The 23,433-nt window shown below is 56.5% G+C and overlaps 1 protein-coding gene across 1 annotated transcript in view; it reads right to left on the reverse strand.

Annotated features, from left to right (window-relative positions):
• LOC144487227 (IgGFc-binding protein-like) overlaps positions 1-23,433 on the reverse strand; it is a 47,662-nt gene that overhangs the window by 15,092 nt on the left and 9,137 nt on the right. The window contains exons 4-7 of the mRNA XM_078205299.1: positions 22,774-23,335; positions 18,079-18,680; positions 15,781-16,348; positions 445-1,040 (exon numbers count right to left, since the gene is read on the reverse strand). Coding sequence (XP_078061425.1) covers positions 445-1,040; positions 15,781-16,348; positions 18,079-18,680; positions 22,774-23,335 — 2,328 coding nt within the window. The remainder of the gene's footprint in view (positions 1-444; positions 1,041-15,780; positions 16,349-18,078; positions 18,681-22,773; positions 23,336-23,433) is intronic.

Consider the following 23,433-nt stretch of genomic DNA (forward strand, 5'->3'; position numbering starts at 1 on the left):
CCAACCCTCCTGCCAACCCCAACCCCCCTGCCAACCTCCAAACCCTGCCAACCCCAACCCCCCTGCCAACCTCCAAACCCTGCAACCCCAACTCTCCTGCCAACCCCAACCCCCCTGCCAACCTCCAAACCCTGCCAACCCCAACCCCCTGCCAACCTCCAAACCATGCCAAACCCAAACCCCCTGCAAACCCCACCTCCCCGCCAACCCCAACCCCTGCCAGTCCCACCTCCCTGTCAATCCTAACCCCTGCCAGTCGCACCTCCCCGCCAACCCCAACCACCTTCCAGCCCCATCTCCCCCTGCCAACCCCAACGCCCCCCTGCCAACTCCAATCCCCTGCCAGTCCCACCTCCCCCTGCCAACCCCAATCCCAGCCAACCTCCAACCCCCCTCCCACCAAACCACCCACCCCCGCAGCCTCACAATCGCGAGCGTGCTCACCTGAACCTTCCACTTCACCCCTTGCTCCATGGTGAAGCGATGGCCGTAGACATTGACCATGACCATGCGAGTGACCGCCACCCTGCCATTGCCCCACTTGACATTGTCCACCAAGACACTGAACTCCTCCAGGCCACTGCTCAGCTTCACTGCCTTGGACAGGATGTAGGTGCAGGTTCCTTGGAAGTCAAATCTCACTCCGTCAAAGGACACGTAGTGGGGGTCGCCCGAGGCCACGCACTTGGCGTGTCCGGCCGGGTGGCAGCCTTGCACCCCGTTGGCTGTCTTGCACACCTCCCCTGGCCCGCAGACGGTGCCTACGCACTCAACCTCGCCGTCCCCCCGACAGACACATCGCTGCTTGCAGAGGGCGCCAGGGTAGAAAACCTCGCCCTTCTTGCGGTACCATCCCTGGTGGGCGCAGCCACACTCGGACAGCGGGACGCACTGGTCACCGCTCAGGATGAATCCGTTTTCACACTGGCAGCCCTCCCGGGACGGGGCCTGGCAGCCCTGGGGGGCAGTCAGACTGTAGCAGGTGGCTGGACAGCCAGAACCAGCCAGTTCATAGTGAGAATTCTTTGGACACTCAGTAGCTGTGAGGGGGGAGAAAGAGAGGGATGTTAGAGACACAATGCAGCAACCCATAAACTTCAAACAATACACAGAACCTCCCGGAATCTCCAACACGCATCGCAGCTCACCATCCATGCCCCAGCTACTGGTAACGAGAGAAAGACCCACCCCTCTCCGCCAATCAGGATGTCCCAAATCCTTTCACCACCAGTCAGGGACTGTATTTCAACTGGAATCATGGTTAAAATGCAGGAACTCAGCGGCCAATTCACACACAGCAAGATCCCACACACAGCACTGTGGGAATGAACGAGATCCGTGATGGGACTTGAGGGATAAATATTGGCACCAGGACACTGGGTGAACTGCCCCCAACCTCCCACCCTTCCCCCCTGCTCTTCTCCCAAATGCTGAACCAGGAACCTTTCACTCCCACCCCAAGAGGGCGGACAGGACCTTGGTTTAATGTCACATCATGAGAGACAGCATCTCCAAGAATCAGATACTCCCTCACTACTGAACCTTCAACACTGTACTGCTCCTCCAGCCCCAACACCCCTCCCTATCTCTGTAACCTCCTCTAGCCCCCAACACCCCTCCCTATCTCTGTAACCTCCTCTAGCCCCCTACACCCCTCCCTATCTCTGTAACCTCCTCCAGCCCCTACACCCCTCCCCATCTCTGTAACCTCCTCCAGCCCCAACACCCCTCCCTATCTCTGTAACCTCCTCCAGCCCCTACACCCCTCTCTATCTCTGTAACGTCCTCCAGCCCCTACACCCCCTCCCTATCTCTGTAACGTCCTCCAGCCCCTACACCCCCTCCCTATCTCTGTAACCTCCTCCAGCCCCTACACCCCCTCTCTATCTCTGTAACGTCCTCCAGCCCCTACACCCCCTCCCTATCTCTGTAACCTCCTCCAGCCCCTACACCCCCTCTCTATCTCTGTAACCTCCTCCAGCCCCTACACCCCTCCCTATCTCTGTAACCTCCTCCAGCCCCTACACCCCTCCCTATCTCAGTAACCTCCTCCAGCCCCTACACCCCTCCCTATCTCTGTAACCTCCTCCAGCCCCCTACACCCCTCCCTATCTCTGTAACCTCCTCCAGCCCCTACACCCCTCCCTATCTCTGTAACCTCCTCCAGCCCCTACACCCCTCCCTATCTCTGTAACCTCCTCCAGCCCCTACACCCCTCCCTCTCTCTGTAACCTCCTCCAGCCCCTACACCCCTCCCTCTCTCTGTAACCTCCTCCAGTCCCTACACCCCTCCCTATCTCTGTAACCCCCTCCAGCCCCTACACCCCTCCCTCTCTCTGTAACCTCCTCCAGTCCCTACACCCCTCCCTATCTCTGTAACCTCCTCCAGCCCCTACACCCCTCCCTCTCTCTGTAACCTCCTCCAGCCCCTACACCCCCTCCCTATCTCTGTAACCCCCTCCAGCCCCTACACCCCTCCCTCTCTCTGTAACCTCCTCCAGCCCCTACACCCCCTCCCTATCTCTGTAACCTCCTCCAGCCCCTACACCCCCTCCCTATCTCTGTAACCCCCTCCAGCCCCTACACCCCTCCCTCTCTCTGTAACCTCCTCCAGCCCCTACACCCCCTCCCTATCTCTGTAACCTCCTCCAGCCCCTACACCCCCTCCCTATCTCTGTAACCCCCTCCAGCCCCTACACCCCTCCCTCTCTCTGTAACCTCCTCCAGCCCCTACACCCCTCCCTATCTCTGTAACCTCCTCCAGCCCCTACACCCCTCCCTATCTCTGTAACCTCCTCCAGCCCCTACACCCCTCCCTATCTCTGTAACCTCCTCCAGCCTCTACACCCCTCCCTCTCTCTGTAACCTCCTCCAGCCCCTACACCCCTCCCTCTCTCTGTAACCTCCTCCAGCCCCTACACCCCTACCTATCTCTGTAACCTCCTCCAGCCTCTACACCCCTCCCTCTCTCTGTAACCTCCTCCAGCCCCTACACCCCTCCCTCTCTCTGTAACCTCCTCCAGTCCGTACACCCCTCCCTATCTCTGTAACCTCCTCCAGCCTCTACACCCCTCCCTATCTCTGTAACCTCCTCCAGCCCCTACACCCCTCCCTCTCTCTGTAACCTCCTCCAGCCCCTACACCCCTCCCTCTCTCTGTAACCTCCTCCAGCCCCTACACCCCTCCCTATCTCTGTAACCTCCTCCAGCCTCTACACCCCTCCCTCTCTCTGTAACCTCCTCCAGCCCCTACACCCCTCCCTATCTCTGTAACCTCCTCCAGCCCCTACACCCCTCCCTATCTCTGTAACCTCCTCCAGCCCCTACACCCCCTCCCTATCTCTGTAACCTCCTCCAGCCCCCACACCCCCTCCCTATCTCTGTAACCTCCTCCAGCCCCTACACCCCCTCCCTATCTCTGTAACCTCCTCCAGCCCCCACACCCCCTCCCTATCTCTGTAACCTCCTCCAGCCCCTACACCCCTCCCTATCTCTGTAACCTCCTCCAGCCCCTACACCCCTCCCTATCTCTGTAACCTCCTCCAGCCCCTACACCCCTCCCTATCTCTGTAACCTCCTCCAGCCCCTACATCCCCTCCCTATCTCTGTAACCTCCTCCAGTCCCTACACCCCTCCCTCTCTCTGTAACCTCCTCCAGCCCCTACACCCCTCCCTATCTCTGCAACAAAGAACAAAGAAAATTCCAGCACAGGAAGAGGCCCTTCGACCCTCCAAGCCTGCACCGACCATGCTGCCCGACTGAACTAAAACCCCCTACCCTTCCGGGACCATATCCCTCCATTCCCATCCGATTCATGTACTTGCCAAGATCCCCCTTAAAAGTCACGATCGTATCTGCCTCCACTACCTCCCCCTGCAGCGAGTTCCAGGCACCCACTACTCTCTGTGTAAAAAGCCTCCTCCAGCCCATACCCCCCTCCCTATCTCTGTATCCCCTTCTGGCTCCTACACCCCTCCCTATCTCTGTATCCCCTTCTGGCTCCTACACCCCTCCCCTATCTCTGTAACCTCCTCCAGACCCTGCACCCCTCCCTATCTCTGTAAACTCCTCCAGTCCCGACACCCCTCCCTATCTCTGTAACCTCCTCCAGCCCCTACACCCCTCCCTATCCTCTGTAACCTCCTCCAGCCCCTACACCCCTCTCTATCTCTGTAACCTCCTCCAGCCTCTACACCCTGCTCTATCCCTGTAACCTTCTCCAGCCCATACATCCCCTCCCTATCTCTGTAACCTCCTCCAGCCCCTACATCCCCTCCCTATCTCTGTAACCTCCTCCAGCCCCTGCACCCCTCCCTATCTCTGTAAACTCCTACAGCCCCGTCATCCCTCTCTATCTCAGCAATCTCCTCCAGCCCCTACATTGTCCCTATCTCTGTAAACTCCCCGAGACCATACACCCCTCCCTATCTCTGTAACTTCCTCCAGCCCCTACACCCCTCCCTATCTCTGTAACCTCCTCCAGCCCCTACATCCGTCCCTATCTCTGTAAACTCCCCCAGACCATACACCCCTCCCTATCTCTGTAACTTCCTCCAGCCCCTACACCCCTCCCTATCTCTGTAACCTCCTCCAGCTCCTACACCCCTCCCTATCTCTGTAACTCACTCCAGCCCCTACAACCCTCCCTATCTCTGTATCCTCCGGCAGCCCCAACAACCCTCCCTATCCCTGTAACATCCTCCAGCCCCTACACCCTTCCCTATCTCTGTAACCTCCTCCAGCCTTGACGCCCCTTCCCTATCTCTGTAATCTCCTCCAGCCCCGACACCACTCACTATCTCTGTAACCTCCTCCAGCCCCTACACCCCTCCCTATCTCTGTAACCTCCTCCAACCCCTGCACACCCTCCCTATCTCTGTACCGTCCTCCAGCCCCGACACCCCTCCCTATCTCTGTAACTCCCTCCAGCCCCTACACCCCTCCCTATCTCTGTAACTCCCTCCAGCCCCTGCACCCCTCCCTATCTCTGTAACCTCCTCCAGCCCCTACACCGCTCCCTATCTCTGTAACCTCCTCCAGCCCCTACACCCCTCCCTATCTCAGCAACCTCCTCCGGTCCGGACACCCCTCCCTGTCTCTGTAACGTCCTCCAGCCCCTACACCCCTCCCTATCTCTATAACCTCTTCCAGGCCCCACACCCTTCCCGATCTCAGTAACCTCCTCCAGCCCCTACATCACTCCCTATCTCTGTAGCCTCCTCCAGCCCCTACACCCCTCACTATCTCTGTAACTGCCTCCAGCTCCTACACCTCTCCCTATCTCTGTAACCTCCTCCAACCCCGACACACCTTCCCTATCTCTGTAACCTCCTCCAGTCCGTACACCGCTCCCTATCTCTGTAACCTCCTCCAGCCCCTACAAGCCTCCCTATCTCTGTAACCGCATCCAGATCCTACACCTCCCACTATCTCTGTAACCTCCTCTAGACCCTACACCTCTCCCTATCTCTGTTACCTCCTCCAGCCCCCAAAACCCCTTCCCATCTCTGTCACCTGCTCCAGCCCCGTCACTCCTCCCTACTTCTGTAAGCACCTCCAGCCCCTACAACCTTCCCTATCTCTGTAACCTCCTCCAGCCCCTACATCCCTCCCTACCTCTGTAACCCCCTCCAGCCCCGACAACCCTCCCTATCTCTGTATCCTCCGCCACTCCCTACAACCCTCCCTATTTCTGCATCCTCCTCCAGCCCCTCCTACCCTCCCTATCCCTGTAAGCTCCTCCAATCCCGACACATAAGAACATAAGAACATAAGAAATAGGAGCAGGAGTAAGCCATCTGGCCCTTCGAGCCTGCCCCGCCATTCAACAAGATCATGGCTGATCTGAAGCGAATCAGTTCCACTTACCCGCCTGCTCCCCATAACCCCTAATTCCCTTATCGATCAGAAAACTATCTACCCGTGATTGAAACATATTCAACAAGGAAGCCTCCACCACTTCAATGGGCAGAGAATTCCAGAGATTCACTACCCTCTGAGAGAAGAAGTTCCCCCTCAACTCTGTTCTGAACCGGCCCCCCCCTTATTTTGAGGCTGTGCCCTCTAGTTCTGGTTTCCCTTCTAAGTGGAAAGAATCTCTCCACCTCTACCCTATCCAGCCCCTTCATTATCTTATATGTCTCTATAAGATCACCCCTCATCCTTCTAAACTCCAACGAGTACAGACCCAATCTGTTTAATCTCTCCTCAAAAGCCACACCCCTCATCTCCGGTATCAACCTGGTGAACCTTCTCTGCACTCCCTCCAAGGCCAATATATCCTTTTGCAAATAAGGAGACCAAAACTGCACACAGTATTCCAGTTGCGGCCTCACCAGTGCCTTGCACAGTTGCAGCAAGACCTCCCTGCTTTTATATTCTATCCCCCTCGCGATAAAGGCCAACATTCCATTCGCCTTCTTGATCACCTGCTGCACCTGCAGACTGAGTTTTTGCGATTCGTGCACAAGGACCCCCAGGTCCCTCTGCACAGTCGCACGATGTAATTTTTCTCCATTTAAATAATATTCCAATTTACTATTATTTCTTCCAAAGTGGATAACCTCACATTTGCTAACGTTATATTCCATCCGCCAGATCCTCGCCCACTCGCTCAGCCTATCCAAATCTCTCTGCAGACTTTCCGCGTCCTCCAACCAATTCGCTTTCCCACTCACCTTCGTGTCATCAGCAAACTTGAATACCCTAGATTCAGTCCCCTCCTCCAGATCATCTATGTAAATGGTAAACAATTGAGGCCCCAGCACCGATCCCTGCGGCACGCCACTGGTCACCAACTGCCAACCAGAAAAGCACCCATTTATCCCAACTCTCTGCTTTCTGTTAGATAGCCAATCCCCAATCCACGCCAATACCTTACCCCTAACTCTGTGTACCCCAATCTTCTGCAGCAACCTTTTGTGAGGCACCTTATCGAACGCCTTCTGGAAATCTAAAAACACCACATCCACCGGTTCCCCTCTGTCAACCGCACTCGTGACATCTTCATAAAAGTCCAGTAGATTCGTCAAACACGACTTTCCCTTCATGAATCCATGCTGCGTCTGCTTGATCGAACCATTCTTATTCAGGTGCTCTGTTATTTCCTCTTTAATAATGGACTCTAGCATCTTCCCAACTACGGATGTTAAGCTAACCGGCCTGTAGTTACCCGCCTTTTGTCTACTTCCTTTTTTAAACAGCGGCGTAACAGTAGCTGTTTTCCAGTCAGCCGGCACTACCCCAGAGTCCAGCGAAATTTGATAAATTACTACTAACGCATCTGCTATTACCTCAGCCATTTCTTTCAGTACCCTGGGATGCATTCCATCCGGGCCCGGGGACTTGTCTACCTTCAGTCCTATTAGTCTACCAAGCACCACCTCCTTAGTAACAGTAATTGTATTAAGGACCTCCCCTCCAACCAACTCTCGATCTCTAATATTCGGCGAACTATTTCTATCTCTCTACCTCTCTATCTCTGCAACCTCCTCCAGCTCCTACACCCCTCCCTATCTCTGTAACCTCCTCCAGCCTCGATGCCCCCTCCCTATCTCTGTAACCTCCTCCAGCCCCCACACCCCCTCCCTATCTCTGTAACCTCCTCCAGCCCCTACACCCCCTCCCTATCTCTGTAACCTCCTCCAGCCCCCACACCCCCTCCCTATCTCTGTAACCTCCTCCAGCCCCTACACCCCTCCCTATCTCTGTAACCTCCTCCAGCCCCTACACCCCTCCCTATCTCTGTAACCTCCTCCAGCCCCTACACCCCTCCCTATCTCTGTAACCTCCTCCAGCCCCTACATCCCCTCCCTATCTCTGTAACCTCCTCCAGTCCCTACACCCCTCCCTCTCTCTGTAACCTCCTCCAGCCCCTACACCCCTCCCTATCTCTGCAACAAAGAACAAAGAAAATTCCAGCACAGGAAGAGGCCCTTCGACCCTCCAAGCCTGCACCGACCATGCTGCCCGACTGAACTAAAACCCCCTACCCTTCCGGGACCATATCCCTCCATTCCCATCCGATTCATGTACTTGCCAAGATCCCCCTTAAAAGTCACGATCGTATCTGCCTCCACTACCTCCCACTGCAGCGAGTTCCAGGCACCCACTACTCTCTGTGTAAAAAGCCTCCTCCAGCCCATACACCCCTCCCTATCTCTGTATCCCCTTCTGGCTCCTACACCCCTCCCTATCTCTGTATTCCCTTCTGGCTCCTACACCCCTCCCCTATCTCTGTAACCTCCTCCAGACCCTGCACCCCTCCCTATCTCTGTAAACTCCTCCAGTCCCGACACCCCTCCCTATCTCTGTAACCTCCTCCAGCCCCTACACCCCTCCCTATCCTCTGTAACCTCCTCCAGCCCCTACACCCCTCTCTATCTCTGTAACCTCCTCCAGCCTCTACACCCTGCTCTATCCCTGTAACCTTCTCCAGCCCATACATCCCCTCCCTATCTCTGTAACCTCCTCCAGCCCCTACATCCCCTCCCTATCTCTGTAACCTCCTCCAGCCCCTGCACCCCTCCCTATCTCTGTAAACTCCTACAGCCCCGTCATCCCTCTCTATCTCAGCAATCTCCTCCAGCCCCTACATTGTCCCTATCTCTGTAAACTCCCCGAGACCATACACCCCTCCCTATCTCTGTAACTTCCTCCAGCCCCTACACCCCTCCCTATCTCTGTAACCTCCTCCAGCCCCTACATCCGTCCCTATCTCTGTAAACTCCCCCAGACCATACACCCCTCCCTATCTCTGTAACTTCCTCCAGCCCCTACACCCCTCCCTATCTCTGTAACCTCCTCCAGCTCCTACACCCCTCCCTATCTCTGTAACTCACTCCAGCCCCTACAACCCTCCCTATCTCTGTATCCTCCGGCAGCCCCAACAACCCTCCCTATCCCTGTAACATCCTCCAGCCCCTACACCCTTCCCTATCTCTGTAACCTCCTCCAGCCTTGACGCCCCTTCCCTATCTCTGTAATCTCCTCCAGCCCCGACACCACTCACTATCTCTGTAACCTCCTCCAGCCCCTACACCCCTCCCTATCTCTGTAACCTCCTCCAACCCCTGCACACCCTCCCTATCTCTGTACCGTCCTCCAGCCCCGACACCCCTCCCTATCTCTGTAACTCCCTCCAGCCCCTACACCCCTCCCTATCTCTGTAACTCCCTCCAGCCCCTGCACCCCTCCCTATCTCTGTAACCTCCTCCAGCCCCTACACCGCTCCCTATCTCTGTAACCTCCTCCAGCCCCTACACCCCTCCCTATCTCAGCAACCTCCTCCGGTCCGGACACCCCTCCCTGTCTCTGTAACGTCCTCCAGCCCCTACACCCCTCCCTATCTCTATAACCTCTTCCAGGCCCCACACCCTTCCCGATCTCAGTAACCTCCTCCAGCCCCTACATCACTCCCTATCTCTGTAGCCTCCTCCAGCCCCTACACCCCTCACTATCTCTGTAACTGCCTCCAGCTCCTACACCTCTCCCTATCTCTGTAACCTCCTCCAACCCCGACACACCTTCCCTATCTCTGTAACCTCCTCCAGTCCGTACACCGCTCCCTATCTCTGTAACCTCCTCCAGCCCCTACAAGCCTCCCTATCTCTGTAACCGCATCCAGATCCTACACCTCCCACTATCTCTGTAACCTCCTCTAGACCCTACACCTCTCCCTATCTCTGTTACCTCCTCCAGCCCCCAAAACCCCTTCCCATCTCTGTCACCTGCTCCAGCCCCGTCACTCCTCCCTACTTCTGTAAGCACCTCCAGCCCCTACAACCTTCCCTATCTCTGTAACCTCCTCCAGCCCCTACATCCCTCCCTACCTCTGTAACCCCCTCCAGCCCCGACAACCCTCCCTATCTCTGTATCCTCCGCCACTCCCTACAACCCTCCCTATTTCTGCATCCTCCTCCAGCCCCTCCTACCCTCCCTATCCCTGTAAGCTCCTCCAATCCCGACACATAAGAACATAAGAACATAAGAAATAGGAGCAGGAGTAAGCCATCTGGCCCTTCGAGCCTGCCCCGCCATTCAACAAGATCATGGCTGATCTGAAGCGAATCAGTTCCACTTACCCGCCTGCTCCCCATAACCCCTAATTCCCTTATCGATCAGAAAACTATCTACCCGTGATTGAAACATATTCAACAAGGAAGCCTCCACCACTTCAATGGGCAGAGAATTCCAGAGATTCACTACCCTCTGAGAGAAGAAGTTCCCCCTCAACTCTGTTCTGAACCGGCCCCCCCCTTATTTTGAGGCTGTGCCCTCTAGTTCTGGTTTCCCTTCTAAGTGGAAAGAATCTCTCCACCTCTACCCTATCCAGCCCCTTCACTATCTTATATGTCTCTATAAGATCACCCCTCATCCTTCTAAACTCCAACGAGTACAGACCCAATCTGTTTAATCTCTCCTCAAAAGCCACACCCCTCATCTCCGGTATCAACCTGGTGAACCTTCTCTGCACTCCCTCCAAGGCCAATATATCCTTTTGCAAATAAGGAGACCAAAACTGCACACAGTATTCCAGTTGCGGCCTCACCAGTGCCTTGTACAGTTGCAGCAAGACCTCCCTGCTTTTATATTCTATCCCCCTCGCGATAAAGGCCAACATTCCATTCGCCTTCTTGATCACCTGCTGCACCTGCAGACTGAGTTTTTGCGATTCGTGCACAAGGACCCCCAGGTCCCTCTGCACAGTCGCACGATGTAATTTTTCTCCATTTAAATAATATTCCAATTTACTATTATTTCTTCCAAAGTGGATAACCTCACATTTGCTAACGTTATATTCCATCCGCCAGATCCTTGCCCACTCGCTCCGCTTATCCAAATCTCTCTGCAGACTTTCCGCGTCCTCCAACCAATTCGCTTTCCCACTCACCTTCGTGTCATCAGCAAACTTGAATACCCTAGATTCAGTCCCCTCCTCCAGATCATCTATGTAAATGGTAAACAATTGAGGCCCCAGCACCGATCCCTGCGGCACGCCACTGGTCACCAACTGCCAACCAGAAAAGCACCCATTTATCCCAACTCTCTGCTTTCTGTTAGATAGCCAATCCCCAATCCACGCCAATACCTTACCCCTAACTCTGTGTACCCCAATCTTCTGCAGCAACCTTTTGTGAGGCACCTTATCGAACGCCTTCTGGAAATCTAAAAACACCACATCCACCGGTTCCCCTCTGTCAACCGCACTCGTGACATCTTCATAAAAGTCCAGTAGATTCGTCAAACACGACTTTCCCTTCATGAATCCATGCTGCGTCTGCTTGATCGAACCATTCTTATTCAGGTGCTCTGTTATTTCCTCTTTAATAATGGACTCTAGCATCTTCCCAACTACGGATGTTAAGCTAACCGGCCTGTAGTTACCCGCCTTTTGTCTACTTCCTTTTTTAAACAGCGGCGTAACAGTAGCTGTTTTCCAGTCAGCCGGCACTACCCCAGAGTCCAGCGAAATTTGATAAATTACTACTAACGCATCTGCTATTACCTCAGCCATTTCTTTCAGTACCCTGGGATGCATTCCATCCGGGCCCGGGGACTTGTCTACCTTCAGTCCTATTAGTCTACCAAGCACCACCTCCTTAGTAACAGTAATTGTATTAAGGACCTCCCCTCCAACCAACTCTCGATCTCTAATATTCGGCGAACTATTTCTATCTCTCTACCTCTCTATCTCTGCAACCTCCTCCAGCTCCTACACCCCTCCCTATCTCTGTAACCTCCTCCAGCCTCGATGCCCCTTCCCTATCTCTGTAACCTCCTCCAGCCCCTACACCACTCACTATCTCTGTAAACTCCTCTCGACCCTACACCCCTCCCTATCTCTGCAACCTCCTCCAGCCCGTATACCCCTCCTTCTCTCTGTAAACTCCTCCAGTCCAGACACCCCTCCCTATCTCTGTAACCTCCTTCAGCCCCGACACCGCTCCCTATCTCTGTAACCTCCCCCAGCCCCTCCACCCTTCCCTATCTCTGTAACCTCCTTCAGCCCCGACACCGCTCCCTATCTCTGTAACCTCCTCCAGCTCCTACACCCCTCCCTATCTCTGTAAACTCCTCTCGACCCTACACCCCTCCCTATCTCTGCAACCTCCTCCAGCCCGTATACCCCTCCTTCTCTCTGTATGCTCCTCCAGTCCAGACAACGCGCCCTATCTCTGTAACCTCCCCCAGCCCCTCCACCCTTCCCTATCTCTGTAACCTCCATCAGCCCCGACACCGCTCCCTATCTCTGTAACCTCCTCCAGCCCCTCCACCCTTCCCTATCTCTGTAACCTCCTTCAGCCCCGACACCGCTCCCTATCACTGTAACCTCCTTCAGCCCCGACACCGCTCCCTATCTCTGTAACCTCCTCCAGCCCCTACACCCCTCCCTATCTCTGTAACCTCCTTCAGCCCCGACACTGCTCCCTATCTCTGTAACCTCCTTCAGCCCCGACACCGCTCCCTATCACTGTAACCTCCTTCAGCCCCGACACCGCTCCCTATCTCTGTAACCTCCTCCAGCTCCGACACCCCTCCCTATCTCTGTAACCTCCTTCAGCCCCGACACCCCTCCCTATCTCTGTAACCCCCTCCAGCTCCGACACCCCTCCCTATCTCTGTAACCTCCTCCAGCTCCGACACCCCTCCCTATCTCTGTAACCTCCTCCAGACCCTACACCACTACCTATCTCTGTATCCTCCTCCAGCCCCTACACCCCTCCCTATCTCAGCAACCTCCTCCAGTCCGGACACCCCTCCCTATCTCTGTAACGTCCTCCAGCCCCTACACCCCTCCCTATCTCTATAACCTCTTCCAGCCCCTACACCCTTCCCTATCTCTGTAACATCCTCCAGCCCCTACATCACTCCCTATCTCTGTAGCCTCCTCCAGCCACGACGCCCCTCACTATCTCTGTAACTGCCTCCAGCTCCTACACCTCTCAGTATCTCTGTAAACTCCTCTCGACCCTACACCTCTCCCTATCTCTGTAACCTCATCCAGCCCCTACACCCCTCCCTATCTCTGTAACCTCCTCCAGCCCCTACACCCCTCCCTATCTCTGTAACCTCCTCCAGCCCCTACACCCCTCCCTATCTCTGTAACCTCCTCCAGCCCCTACACCCCTCCCTATCTCTGTAACCTCCTCCAGCCCCAACACCCACTTCCTATCTCTGTAACCTCCTCCAATCTCTACACCTCTCCCGATCCCTGGAACCTCCACCAGCCCCTACACCCCTCCCTATCTCTGTAACCTCCTCCAGCCCCTACACCCTTCCCTATCTCTCTAACCTCCTTCAGCCCCGACACCGCTCCTTATCTCTGTAACCTCCTCCAGCACCTACACCCCTCCCTATCTCTGTAACCTCCTCCAGTCCGTACACCGCTCCCTATCTCTGTAACCTCCTCCAGCCCCTACACCCCTCCCTATCTCTGTAACGTCCTCCAGCCCCAACACCCCTCCCTATCTCTGTAACCTCCTCCAGCCCCGACACCACTCCCTATCTCTGTAACCTCCTCCAGTCTCTACACCCCTCCCTATCTCTGTAACCTCCTCCAGCCCCTACACCCCCTCCCTATCTCTGTAACCCCCTCCAGCCCCTACACCCCTCCCTATCTCTGTAACCCCCTCCAGCCCCTACACCCCCTCCCTATCTCTGTAACCTCCTCCAGCCCCCTACACCCCTCCCTATCTCTGTAACCTCCCCCAGCTCCTACACCCCTCCCTATCTCTGTAACCTCCTCCAGCCCCTACACCCCTCCCTATCTCTGTAACCTCCTCCAGCCCCTACACCCCTCCCTATCTCTGTAACCTCCTCCAGCCCCTACACCCCTCCCTATCTCTGTAACCTCCTCCAGCCCCTACACCCCTCCCTATCTCTGTAACCTCCTCCAGCCCCTACACCCCTCCCTATCTCTGTAACCTCCTCCAGCCCCTACACCCCTCCCTATCACTGTAACCTCCTCCAGCCCCTACAACGCTCCCTATCTCTGGAACCTCCTCCAACCCCGACACCCCTCCCTATCTCTGTAACCTCCTCCAGCCCCTACACCCCTCCCTATCTCTGTAACCTCCTCCAGCCCCTACACCCCTCCCTATCTCTGTAACCTCCTCCAGCCCCTACACCCCTCCCTATCTCTGTAACCTCCTCCAGCCCCCTACACCCCTCCCTATCTCTGGAACCTCCTCCAGCCCCTACACCCCTCCCTATCTCTGTAACCTCCTCCAGCCCCTACACCCCTCCCTATCTCTGTAACCTCCTCCAGCCCCTACACCCCTCCCTATCACTGTAACCTCCTCCAGCCCCTACACCCCTCCCTATCACTGTAACCTCCTCCAGCCCCTACACCCCCTCCCTACCTCTGTAACCCCCTCCAGCCCCTACAGACCTCCCTATCTCTGTATCCTCCTCCAGTCCCTACAACCCTCTCTATCTCTGCAACCTCCTCCAGCCCCTACACCCCTCCCTATCTCTGTAACCTCCTCCAGCCCCTACACCCCTCCCCTATCTCTGTAACCTCCTCCAGACCCTGCACCCCTCCCTACCTCTGTAAACTCCTCCAGCCCCTACACCCCCTCCCTATCTCTGTAACCTCCTCCAGCCCCTACACCCCCTCCCTATCTCTGTAACCTCCTCCAGCCCCTACACCCCCTCCCTATCTCTGTAACCTCCTCCAGCCCCTACACCCCCTCTCTATCTCTGTAACCTCCTCCAGCCCCTACACCCCTCCCTATCTCTGTAACCTCCTACACCCCTCCCTATCTTTGTAACCTCCTCCAGTCCCTACAACCCTCTCTATCTCTGCAACCTCCTCCAGCCCCTACACCCCTCCCTATCTCTGTAACCTCCTCCAGCCCCCACAACCCTCCCTATCTCTGTAACCTCCTCCAGCCCCTACAACCCTCCCTATCTCTGTAACCTCCTACACCCCTCCCTATCTCTGTAACCTCCTCCAGTCCCTACAACCCTCTCTATCTCTGCAACCTCCTCCAGCCCCTACAACCCTCCCTATCTCTGTAACCTCCTCTAGCCCCTACACCCCCTCCCTACCTCTGTAACCCCCTCCAGCCCCTACAGCCCTCCCTATCTCTGTATCCTCCTCCAGTCCCTACAACCCTCTCTATCTCTGCAACCTCCTCCAGCCCCTACACCCCTCCCTATCTCTGTAACCTCCTCCAGCCCCTACAACCCTCCCTATCTCTGTAACCTCCTCCAGCCCCTACAACCCTCCCTATCTCTGTAACCTCCTCCAGCCCCTACAACCCTCCCTATCTCTGTAACCTCCTCCAGCCCCTACAACCCTCCCTATCTCTGTAACCTCCTCCAGCCCCTACAACCCTCCCTATCTCTGTAACCTCCTCCAGCCCCTACACCCCTCCCTATCTCTGTAACCTCCTCCAGCCCCTACACCCCTCCCTATCTCTGTAACCTCTAACCCTCTGAGATCTCTGCGTTCCTCCATTTCCAGCCTCTCGAGCTTCCCTCGATTCCCATCGCTCCGCCATTGGCGGCCGTGCCTTCAGCTGTCTGGGGGGCCCCAAGCTCTGGAATTCCCTCCCTAAAACTGCCCACCTCTCTCTCCCGCTCCCTCGATTGGTTTCTGAGTCCCTGATGCTGGGTAAATGCAAACCCTTTGGGAGATGGGGAGGAGGCGCGTGTGCTCCACACAACCCAGGCATGGAGCAGAGGGGCTGAATGGCCTGCTTGCTGCACAGTGGAGGGGGGAGGAGGGAAGGGGAAGGAGATCAGGGATTCGGAGTGCAGGAAGATACTCACGACAGAAGTTGTTGGTCCTCCAAGCATAGACCTTGGCCCCGGCCTCCTGACAGGCGCCAGTGTAAAGGCTGAGGGCCTCACACAGGGCTTTGCGGAGACCTCGGTAGTGACAGACATCGTAGATGCAATCGTGGAAGAAAGGCGCGGGGTCCACCACCTTGAGGCAGTCGCGGAAGGGTCCTGAAGCGCTGGGTATTTTCCCGCAGTAATCGTCCCCGCTGAACTTCCCCTCGTGGTCCTTGGGGCAGACGGGGCATTGCTTCCCACAGCCAGTGACACAGCCCGGGACATCGGCCACCTTCCAGCTCTTCCCAAAGGCCTCAGCGTCGCGAGTGACCCGGCCGTCCGGCAGGCGCAGGTCACCATCCCTGTGGCCGTTGTAACTCCCACACAGGCCGCAGACGGCTCCCGCGTAGCTGCTGGGCAGAGTGACCGTCACGTGGGTCCGCCAGTCGAAGGTCACCTTCAGGCCAAAGTCCGTCTGGACCACCCCAGTCCAGCCACTCCTGTAGACGGTGATCCGGTCAGTGTCCAGGTAACAGGGCAGCGATGTGAGGACACCATTCACCTGGACAATACAGAGATAGAGTCACCATCTTCTCCTCCCACTGATCCCCCCCACCCCTCCCCGTCCGGCACTCCCTCAGTACTGACCCTCTGACAGTGCGGCACTCCCTCAGCACTGACCCTCTGACAGTGCGGCACTCCCTCAGCACTGACCCTCTGACAGTGCAGCACTCCCTCAGCACTGACCCTCTGACAGTGCGGCACTCCCTCAGCACTGACCCTCTGACATTGCGGCACTCCCTCAGTACTGACCCTCTGACAGTGCGGCACTCCCTCAGCACTGACCCTCTGACAGTGCAGCACTCCCTCAGCACTGACCCTCTGACAGTGCAGCACTCCCTCAGTACTGACCCTCTGACAGTGCGGCACTCCCTCAGCACTGACCCTCTGACAGTGCGGCACTCCCTCAGCACTGACCCTCTGACAGTGCGGCTCTCCCTCAGTACTGACCCACTGACAGTGCGGCACTCCCTCAGTACTGACCCTCTGACAGTGCGGCACTCCCTCAGCACTGACCCTCTGACAGAGCGGCACTCCCTCAGCACTGACCCTCTGACAGTGCGGCACTCCCTCAGCACTGACCCTCTGACAGAGCGGCACTCCCTCAGCACTGACCCTCGGACAGTGCGGCACTCCCTCAGTACTGACCCTTCTAAAAGTTTGAGATTGAGGGATAAGGAGGGAGGGTGGGATTGAGGGATACGGGATAGGGAGTGTGGGATTGAGGGATACGGGATATGGAGGGTGGGATTGAGGGATACGGGATGGGGAGGGTGGGATTGAGGGATACGGGATATGGAGGGTGGGATTGAGGGATACGGGATGGGGAGGGTGGGATTGAGGGATACGGGATAGGGAGGGTGGGATTGAGGGATACGGGATGGGGAGGGTGGGATTGAGGGATACGGGATGGGGAGGGTGGGATTGAGGGATACGGGATATGGAGGGTGGGATTGAGGGATACGGAATAGGGAGGGTGGGATTGAGGGATACGGGATGGGGAGGGTGGGATTGAGGGATACGGGATATGGAGGGTGGGATTGAGGGATACGGGATAGGGAGGGTGGGATTGAGGGATACGGGATATGGAGGGTGGGATTGAGGGATACAGGATAGGGAGGGTGGGATTGAGGGATACGGGATGGGGAGGGTGGGATTGAGGGATACGGGATATGGAGGGTGGGATTGAGGGATGGGGAGGGTGGGATTGAGGGATATGGGATAGGGAGGGTGGGACTGAGGGATACGGGATAGGGAGGGTGGGATTGAGGGATACGGGATAGGGAGGGTGGGATTGAGGGATACGGGATAGGGAGGGTGGGATTGAGGGACACGGGATGGGGAGGGTGGTATTGAGGGACACGGGATGGGGAGGGTGGGATTGAGGGATACGGGATATGGAGGGTGGGATTGAGGGATACGGGATAGGGAGGGTGGGATTGAGGGATACGGGATAGGGAGGGTAGGATTGAGGGATACGGGATAGGGAGGGTGGGATTGAGGGATACGGGATAGGGAGGGTGGGATTGAGGGATACGGGATCGGGAGGGTGGGATGGGGGAATGTGGTGTGAGCAATCAGCCTCAGTAATTCTCTCTCCTGACACCGGTTTGAGGTGATGGCAACCCTGATTGGCACAGTCGGTTCGGAGTTGTTTTCAGGGGGTTTGTTGGGGCGATGGGTTCCAGGGGAGGGGTGGGGGGAGTTATTACAAATTGGGGGCACACTCACCATCACTCTGCGGGGTTTGGTCACACTGAGGACGATGGTGGTTCCGTAGACCTGCACCGTCACCACCTTGGTGTAGGAGACTGCCTTGCTGCCACGGTGATCGTTCTCCACACGCACCTCAAACGGGGTGAGGTCGGAGGCCTTGGAGCACAGGCCGGACAGCTTGTAGACACAGGTGCCCATAAAGTTGTACCTGGTTCCATCAAAGGTTCGGTAGTGGGGGTCCCCGTTGGCAGAGCAGGTGGAATAACTGGCCGGGAAGCAGCCCCGGACCCCATCGATGGTGGCGCACACTTCGCTGGCCTTGCATCTATTCTCCTCACAAACGACCATCCTGAGGTCAGGGTCACAGTAGCACTGCACATGGCACTTATCATCCGCCCAGAACCTCTCCTTGGGCTTGTAGTGGATCCCCTGATAGGTGCAGCCGCAGGCCAAGGAGGTGGGCTCGCACTTCCCATCCACCAGCACGTGGCCCGCGTCACACTGGCAACCCTCTACACATGGCTGCTTGCAGTCTGCTGTCCCCTTTGGGTCGTCGCAGGTCGCCGGGCAGGCTTTACTGCAGGCCTCATAATGGCTGTTCGCCGGGCACTTGTAGGCTGCGGATGGAGGAGAGAGATGTTAAAGACAAGACACACCCAAGTAACACACACCCAACCAATCACCAACCGGCTCCAAAAAAACCAACAAGAGGAGCCGGAGAGAGCCATTCAGCCCGTCGGACCTGCTACCCCTCCCAATGTCTGCCTGGGTGACCTTCGACCTCAACCGACCATTCCCACCCTCTCCTTCGGCACCCACAGATCCATTGATCCTTGACCATGGAACTCTCTGGGCCCGCGATTTGAGTTATAAGGAGAGGCTGGATAGACTGGGACTGTTTTCTCTGGAGCGTAGGAGGCTGAGGGGTGATCTTATAGAGATCTATAAAATAATGAGGGGCACAGATCAGCTCGATAGTCAATATCTTTTCCCAAGGGTAGGGGAGTCTAAAATTAGAGGGCATGGGTTTAATGTGAGAGGGGAGAGATACAAGAGGGTTCAGAGGGGCAATTTTTTCACACAAGAGGGTGGTGAGTGTCTGGAACGAGCTGCCAGAGATAGAACATAAGAACATGAGAACAAAGGAACTAGGAGCAGGAGTCGGCCATCTCGCCCCTCGAGCCTGCCCCACCATTCAATAAAATCATGGCTGATCTGAAGTGGATCAGTTCCACTTACCCGCCTGATCCCTATAACCCCTAATTCCCTTCCCAATCAGGAATCCAATAAGATTGTAGTAAGGTAGTAGTAGAGGTGGGTACAATTTTGTCTTTTTAAAAAGCATTTAGACAGTTACATGGGTACGATGGATATAGAGGGATATGGGCCAATTGTGGACAATTGGGATTAGCTAAGGGGTTTAAAAAAAAAGGGTGGTATGGACAGGTTGGGCCGAAGGGCCTGTTTCCATGCTGTAAACCTCTGTGACTCTATTTCCAAAGATTTTCCGCTCCGAAGACTTTCTGCTCATTTCAGTCCAAAATGCTCGTCCCCCTCACCCTGGGACTATATCCCCCACTCCCCCCAGCCCGGGCCACAGGAGGGAAGGATTCAAATTCTCAGCCCCACCCTGTCCACTGTGTCCTTCCCCTTCCCAAGGGAATAGAACAGTCCACTTCACTCAATGTGTCCATGCCAACAATCCCTAATACACACTGACTCTCACTGGGGTACGGGTTCCACACACACTGACTCTCACTGGGGTACGGGTCCCACACACACTGACTCTCACTGGGGTACGGGTCCCACACACACTGACTCTCACTGGGGTACGGGTTCCACACACACTGACTCTCACTGGGGTACGGGTCCCACACACACTGACTCTCACTGGGGTGTGGGTTCCACACACACTGACTCTCACTGGGGTACGGGTCCCACACACACTGACTCTCACTGGGGTATGGGTCCCACACACACTGACTCTCACTGGGGTGTGGGTTCCACACACACTGACTCTCACTGGGGTACGGGTTCCACACACACTGACTCTCACTGGGGTACGGGTCCCACACACACTGACTCTCACTGGGGTCCGGGTTCCACACACACTGACTCTCACTGGGGTACGGGTTCCACACACACTGAATCTCACTGGGGTACGGGTTCCACACACACTGACTCTCACTGGGGTACGGGGCCCTCACACACTGACTCTCACTGGGGTACGGGTCCCACACACACTGACTCTCACTGGGGTACGGGTCCCACACACACTGACTCTCACTGGGGTGCGGGTCCCACACACACTGACTCTCACTGGGGTACGGGTCCCACACACACTGACTCTCACTGGGGTACGGGTCCCTCACAGACTGACTCTCACTGGGGTACGGGTCCCACACACACTGACTCTCACTGGGGTACGGGTTCCACACACACTGACTCTCACTGGGGTACGGGTCCCACACACACTGACTCTCACTGGGGTACGGGTCCCACACACACTGACTCTCACTGGGGTATGGGTCCCACACACACTGACTCTCACTGGGGTACGGGTCCCACACACACTGACTCTCACTGGGGTACGGGTTCCACACACACTGACTCTCACTGGGGTATGGGTCCCACACACACTGACTCTCACTGGGGTACGGGTTCCACACACACTGACTCTCACTGGGGTACGGGTTCCACATACACTGACTCTCACTGGGTTACGGGTCCCACACACACTGACTCTCACTGGGGTACGGGTTCCACACACACTGACTCTCACTGGGGTACGGGTTCCACACACACTGACTCTCACTGGGGTACGGGTCCCACACACACTGACTCTCACTGGGGTACGGGTTCCACACACACTGACTCTCACTGGGGTACGGGTCCCACACACACTGACTCTCACTGGGGTACGGGTCCCACACACACTGACTCTCACTGGGGTACGGGTCCCACACACACGGACTCTCACTGGGGGACGGGTTCCACACACACTGACTCTCACTGGGGTACGGGTCCCACACATACTGACTCTCACTGGGGTACGGGTTCCACACACACTGACTCTCACTGGGGTACGGGTCCCACACACACTGACTCTCACTGGGGTACGGGTCCCACACACACTGACTCTCACTGGGGTGCGGGTCCCACACACACTGACTCTCACTGGGGTACGGGTCCCACACACACTGACTCTCACTGGGGTACGGGTTCCACACACACTGACTCTCACTGGGGTACGGGTCCGACACACACTGACTCTCACTGGGGTACGGGTTCCACACACACTGACTCTCACTGGGATAGGGGTCCCACACACACTGACTCTCACTGGGGTACGGGTTCCACACACACTGACTCTCACTGGGGTACGGGTCCGACACACACTGACTCTCACTGGGGTACGGGTCCCACACACACTGACTCTCACTGGGGTACGGGTCCCACACACACTGACTCTCACTGGGGTACGGGTCCCACACACACTGACTCTCACTGGGGTACGGGTCCCACACACACTGACTCTCACTGGGGTACGGGTCCCACACACACTGACTCTCACTGGGGTACGGGTCCCACACACACTGACTCTCACTGGGGTACGGGTCCCACACACACTGACTCTCACTGGGGTACGAGTTCCACACACACTGACTCTCACTGGGGTACGGGTCCCACACACTCTGACTCTCACTGGGGTACGGGTCCCACACACACTGACTCTCACTGGGGTACGGGTCCCACACACACTGACTCTCACTGGGGTACGGGTCCCACACACACTGACTCTCACTGGGGTACGGGTCCCACACACACTGACTCTCACTGGGGTACGGGACGCAGACACACTGACTCTCACTGGGGTACGGGTCCCACACACACTGACTCTCACTGGGGTACGGGTCCCACACACACTGACTCTCACTGGGGTATGGGTCCCACACACACTGACTCTCACTGGGGTACGGGTCCCACACACACTGACTCTCACTGGGGTACGGGTCCCACACACACTGACTCTCACTGGGGTACGGATTCCACACACACTGACTCTCACTGGGGTCTGGGTCCCACACACACTGACTCTCACTGGGGTACGGGTTCCAGACACTGACTCTCACTGGGGTACGGGTCCCACACACACTGACTCTCACTGGGGTACGGGTCCCACACACACTGACTCTCACTGGGGTACAGGTTCCACACACACTGACTCTCACTGGGGTACGGGTCCCACACACACTGACTCTCACTGGGGTACGGGTTCCACACACACTGACTCTCACTGGGGTACGGGTTCCACACACACTGACTCTCACTGGGGTACAGGTTCCACACACACTGACTCTCACTGGGGTACGGGTTCCACACACACTGACTCTCACTGGGGTACGGGTTCCACACACACTGACTCTCACTGGGGTACGGGTCCCACACACACTGACTCTCACTGGGGTACAGGTCCCAGACACACTGACTCTCACTGGGGTACGGGTTCCACACACACTGACTCTCACTGGGGTACGGGTCCCACACACACTGACTCTCACTGGGGTACGGGTCCCACACACACTGACTCTCACTGGGGTACGGGACCCAGACACACTGACTCTCACTGGGGTACGGGTCCCACACACACTGACTCACTCGGGGTCCCACACACACTATGGGGAGCGCTGGGGTTGCACAATCACTTACGGCAGGATGTTTCTTTGCGCCAGTTTTTCACAATGATTCCCTCCTTCTGGCATTCCGTGGCATAGGCTGCCAGGGCCTGGCATAGCATGCTCTTCCTGCCCTGGTTCAGACATACATCATAGACACAGCTGTCAAAGAAGGGTCGGTGCTCCACCTTTTGGTGACAGGGTCCGAAGATCTTCTGCAGCCACCCACAGTACTTCTCACTCTCGTAAAGCTTGCGATGCTCGTCTGAGCAGGTGGGGCAGTAGCCACGGCAATAGTCCCAGCAGAAGGGGTCCCGTTCGTTGACCTTCCAGCTGCCAGCCCAGTGAACGATCGAGGAAGCCCTGGTGCCATTTGGAAAGAGTTTGTCATCGTCAGCCTTACCATTGAAGTTGCCGCACAGACCACAAAGCTGTCCAAAGTAACTGCTTGGAATCTCGACGATCAGATACCACTTCCACTCATACATCACTTTCAGACCAAAATCCGTCTCCACCACGGCAAACTCCCCACTCTGATATAGATGCAACTTTCCATCCACCAGTGTCACTGGTAATGATCTTCGCACCCCATCGACCTGCGCCAGAACAGACATCTCTCAACGTGGTCTCGCAGGAGCAATGCACATACATCACAGTGAGATAGCACAGGGCAGCTAATTCCCATCAAACACTC

Source organism: Mustelus asterias, unplaced genomic scaffold (genome assembly GCF_964213995.1).
Source record: "Mustelus asterias unplaced genomic scaffold, sMusAst1.hap1.1 HAP1_SCAFFOLD_656, whole genome shotgun sequence".
NCBI classification, from domain to species: Eukaryota; Metazoa; Chordata; class Chondrichthyes; order Carcharhiniformes; family Triakidae; genus Mustelus; species Mustelus asterias.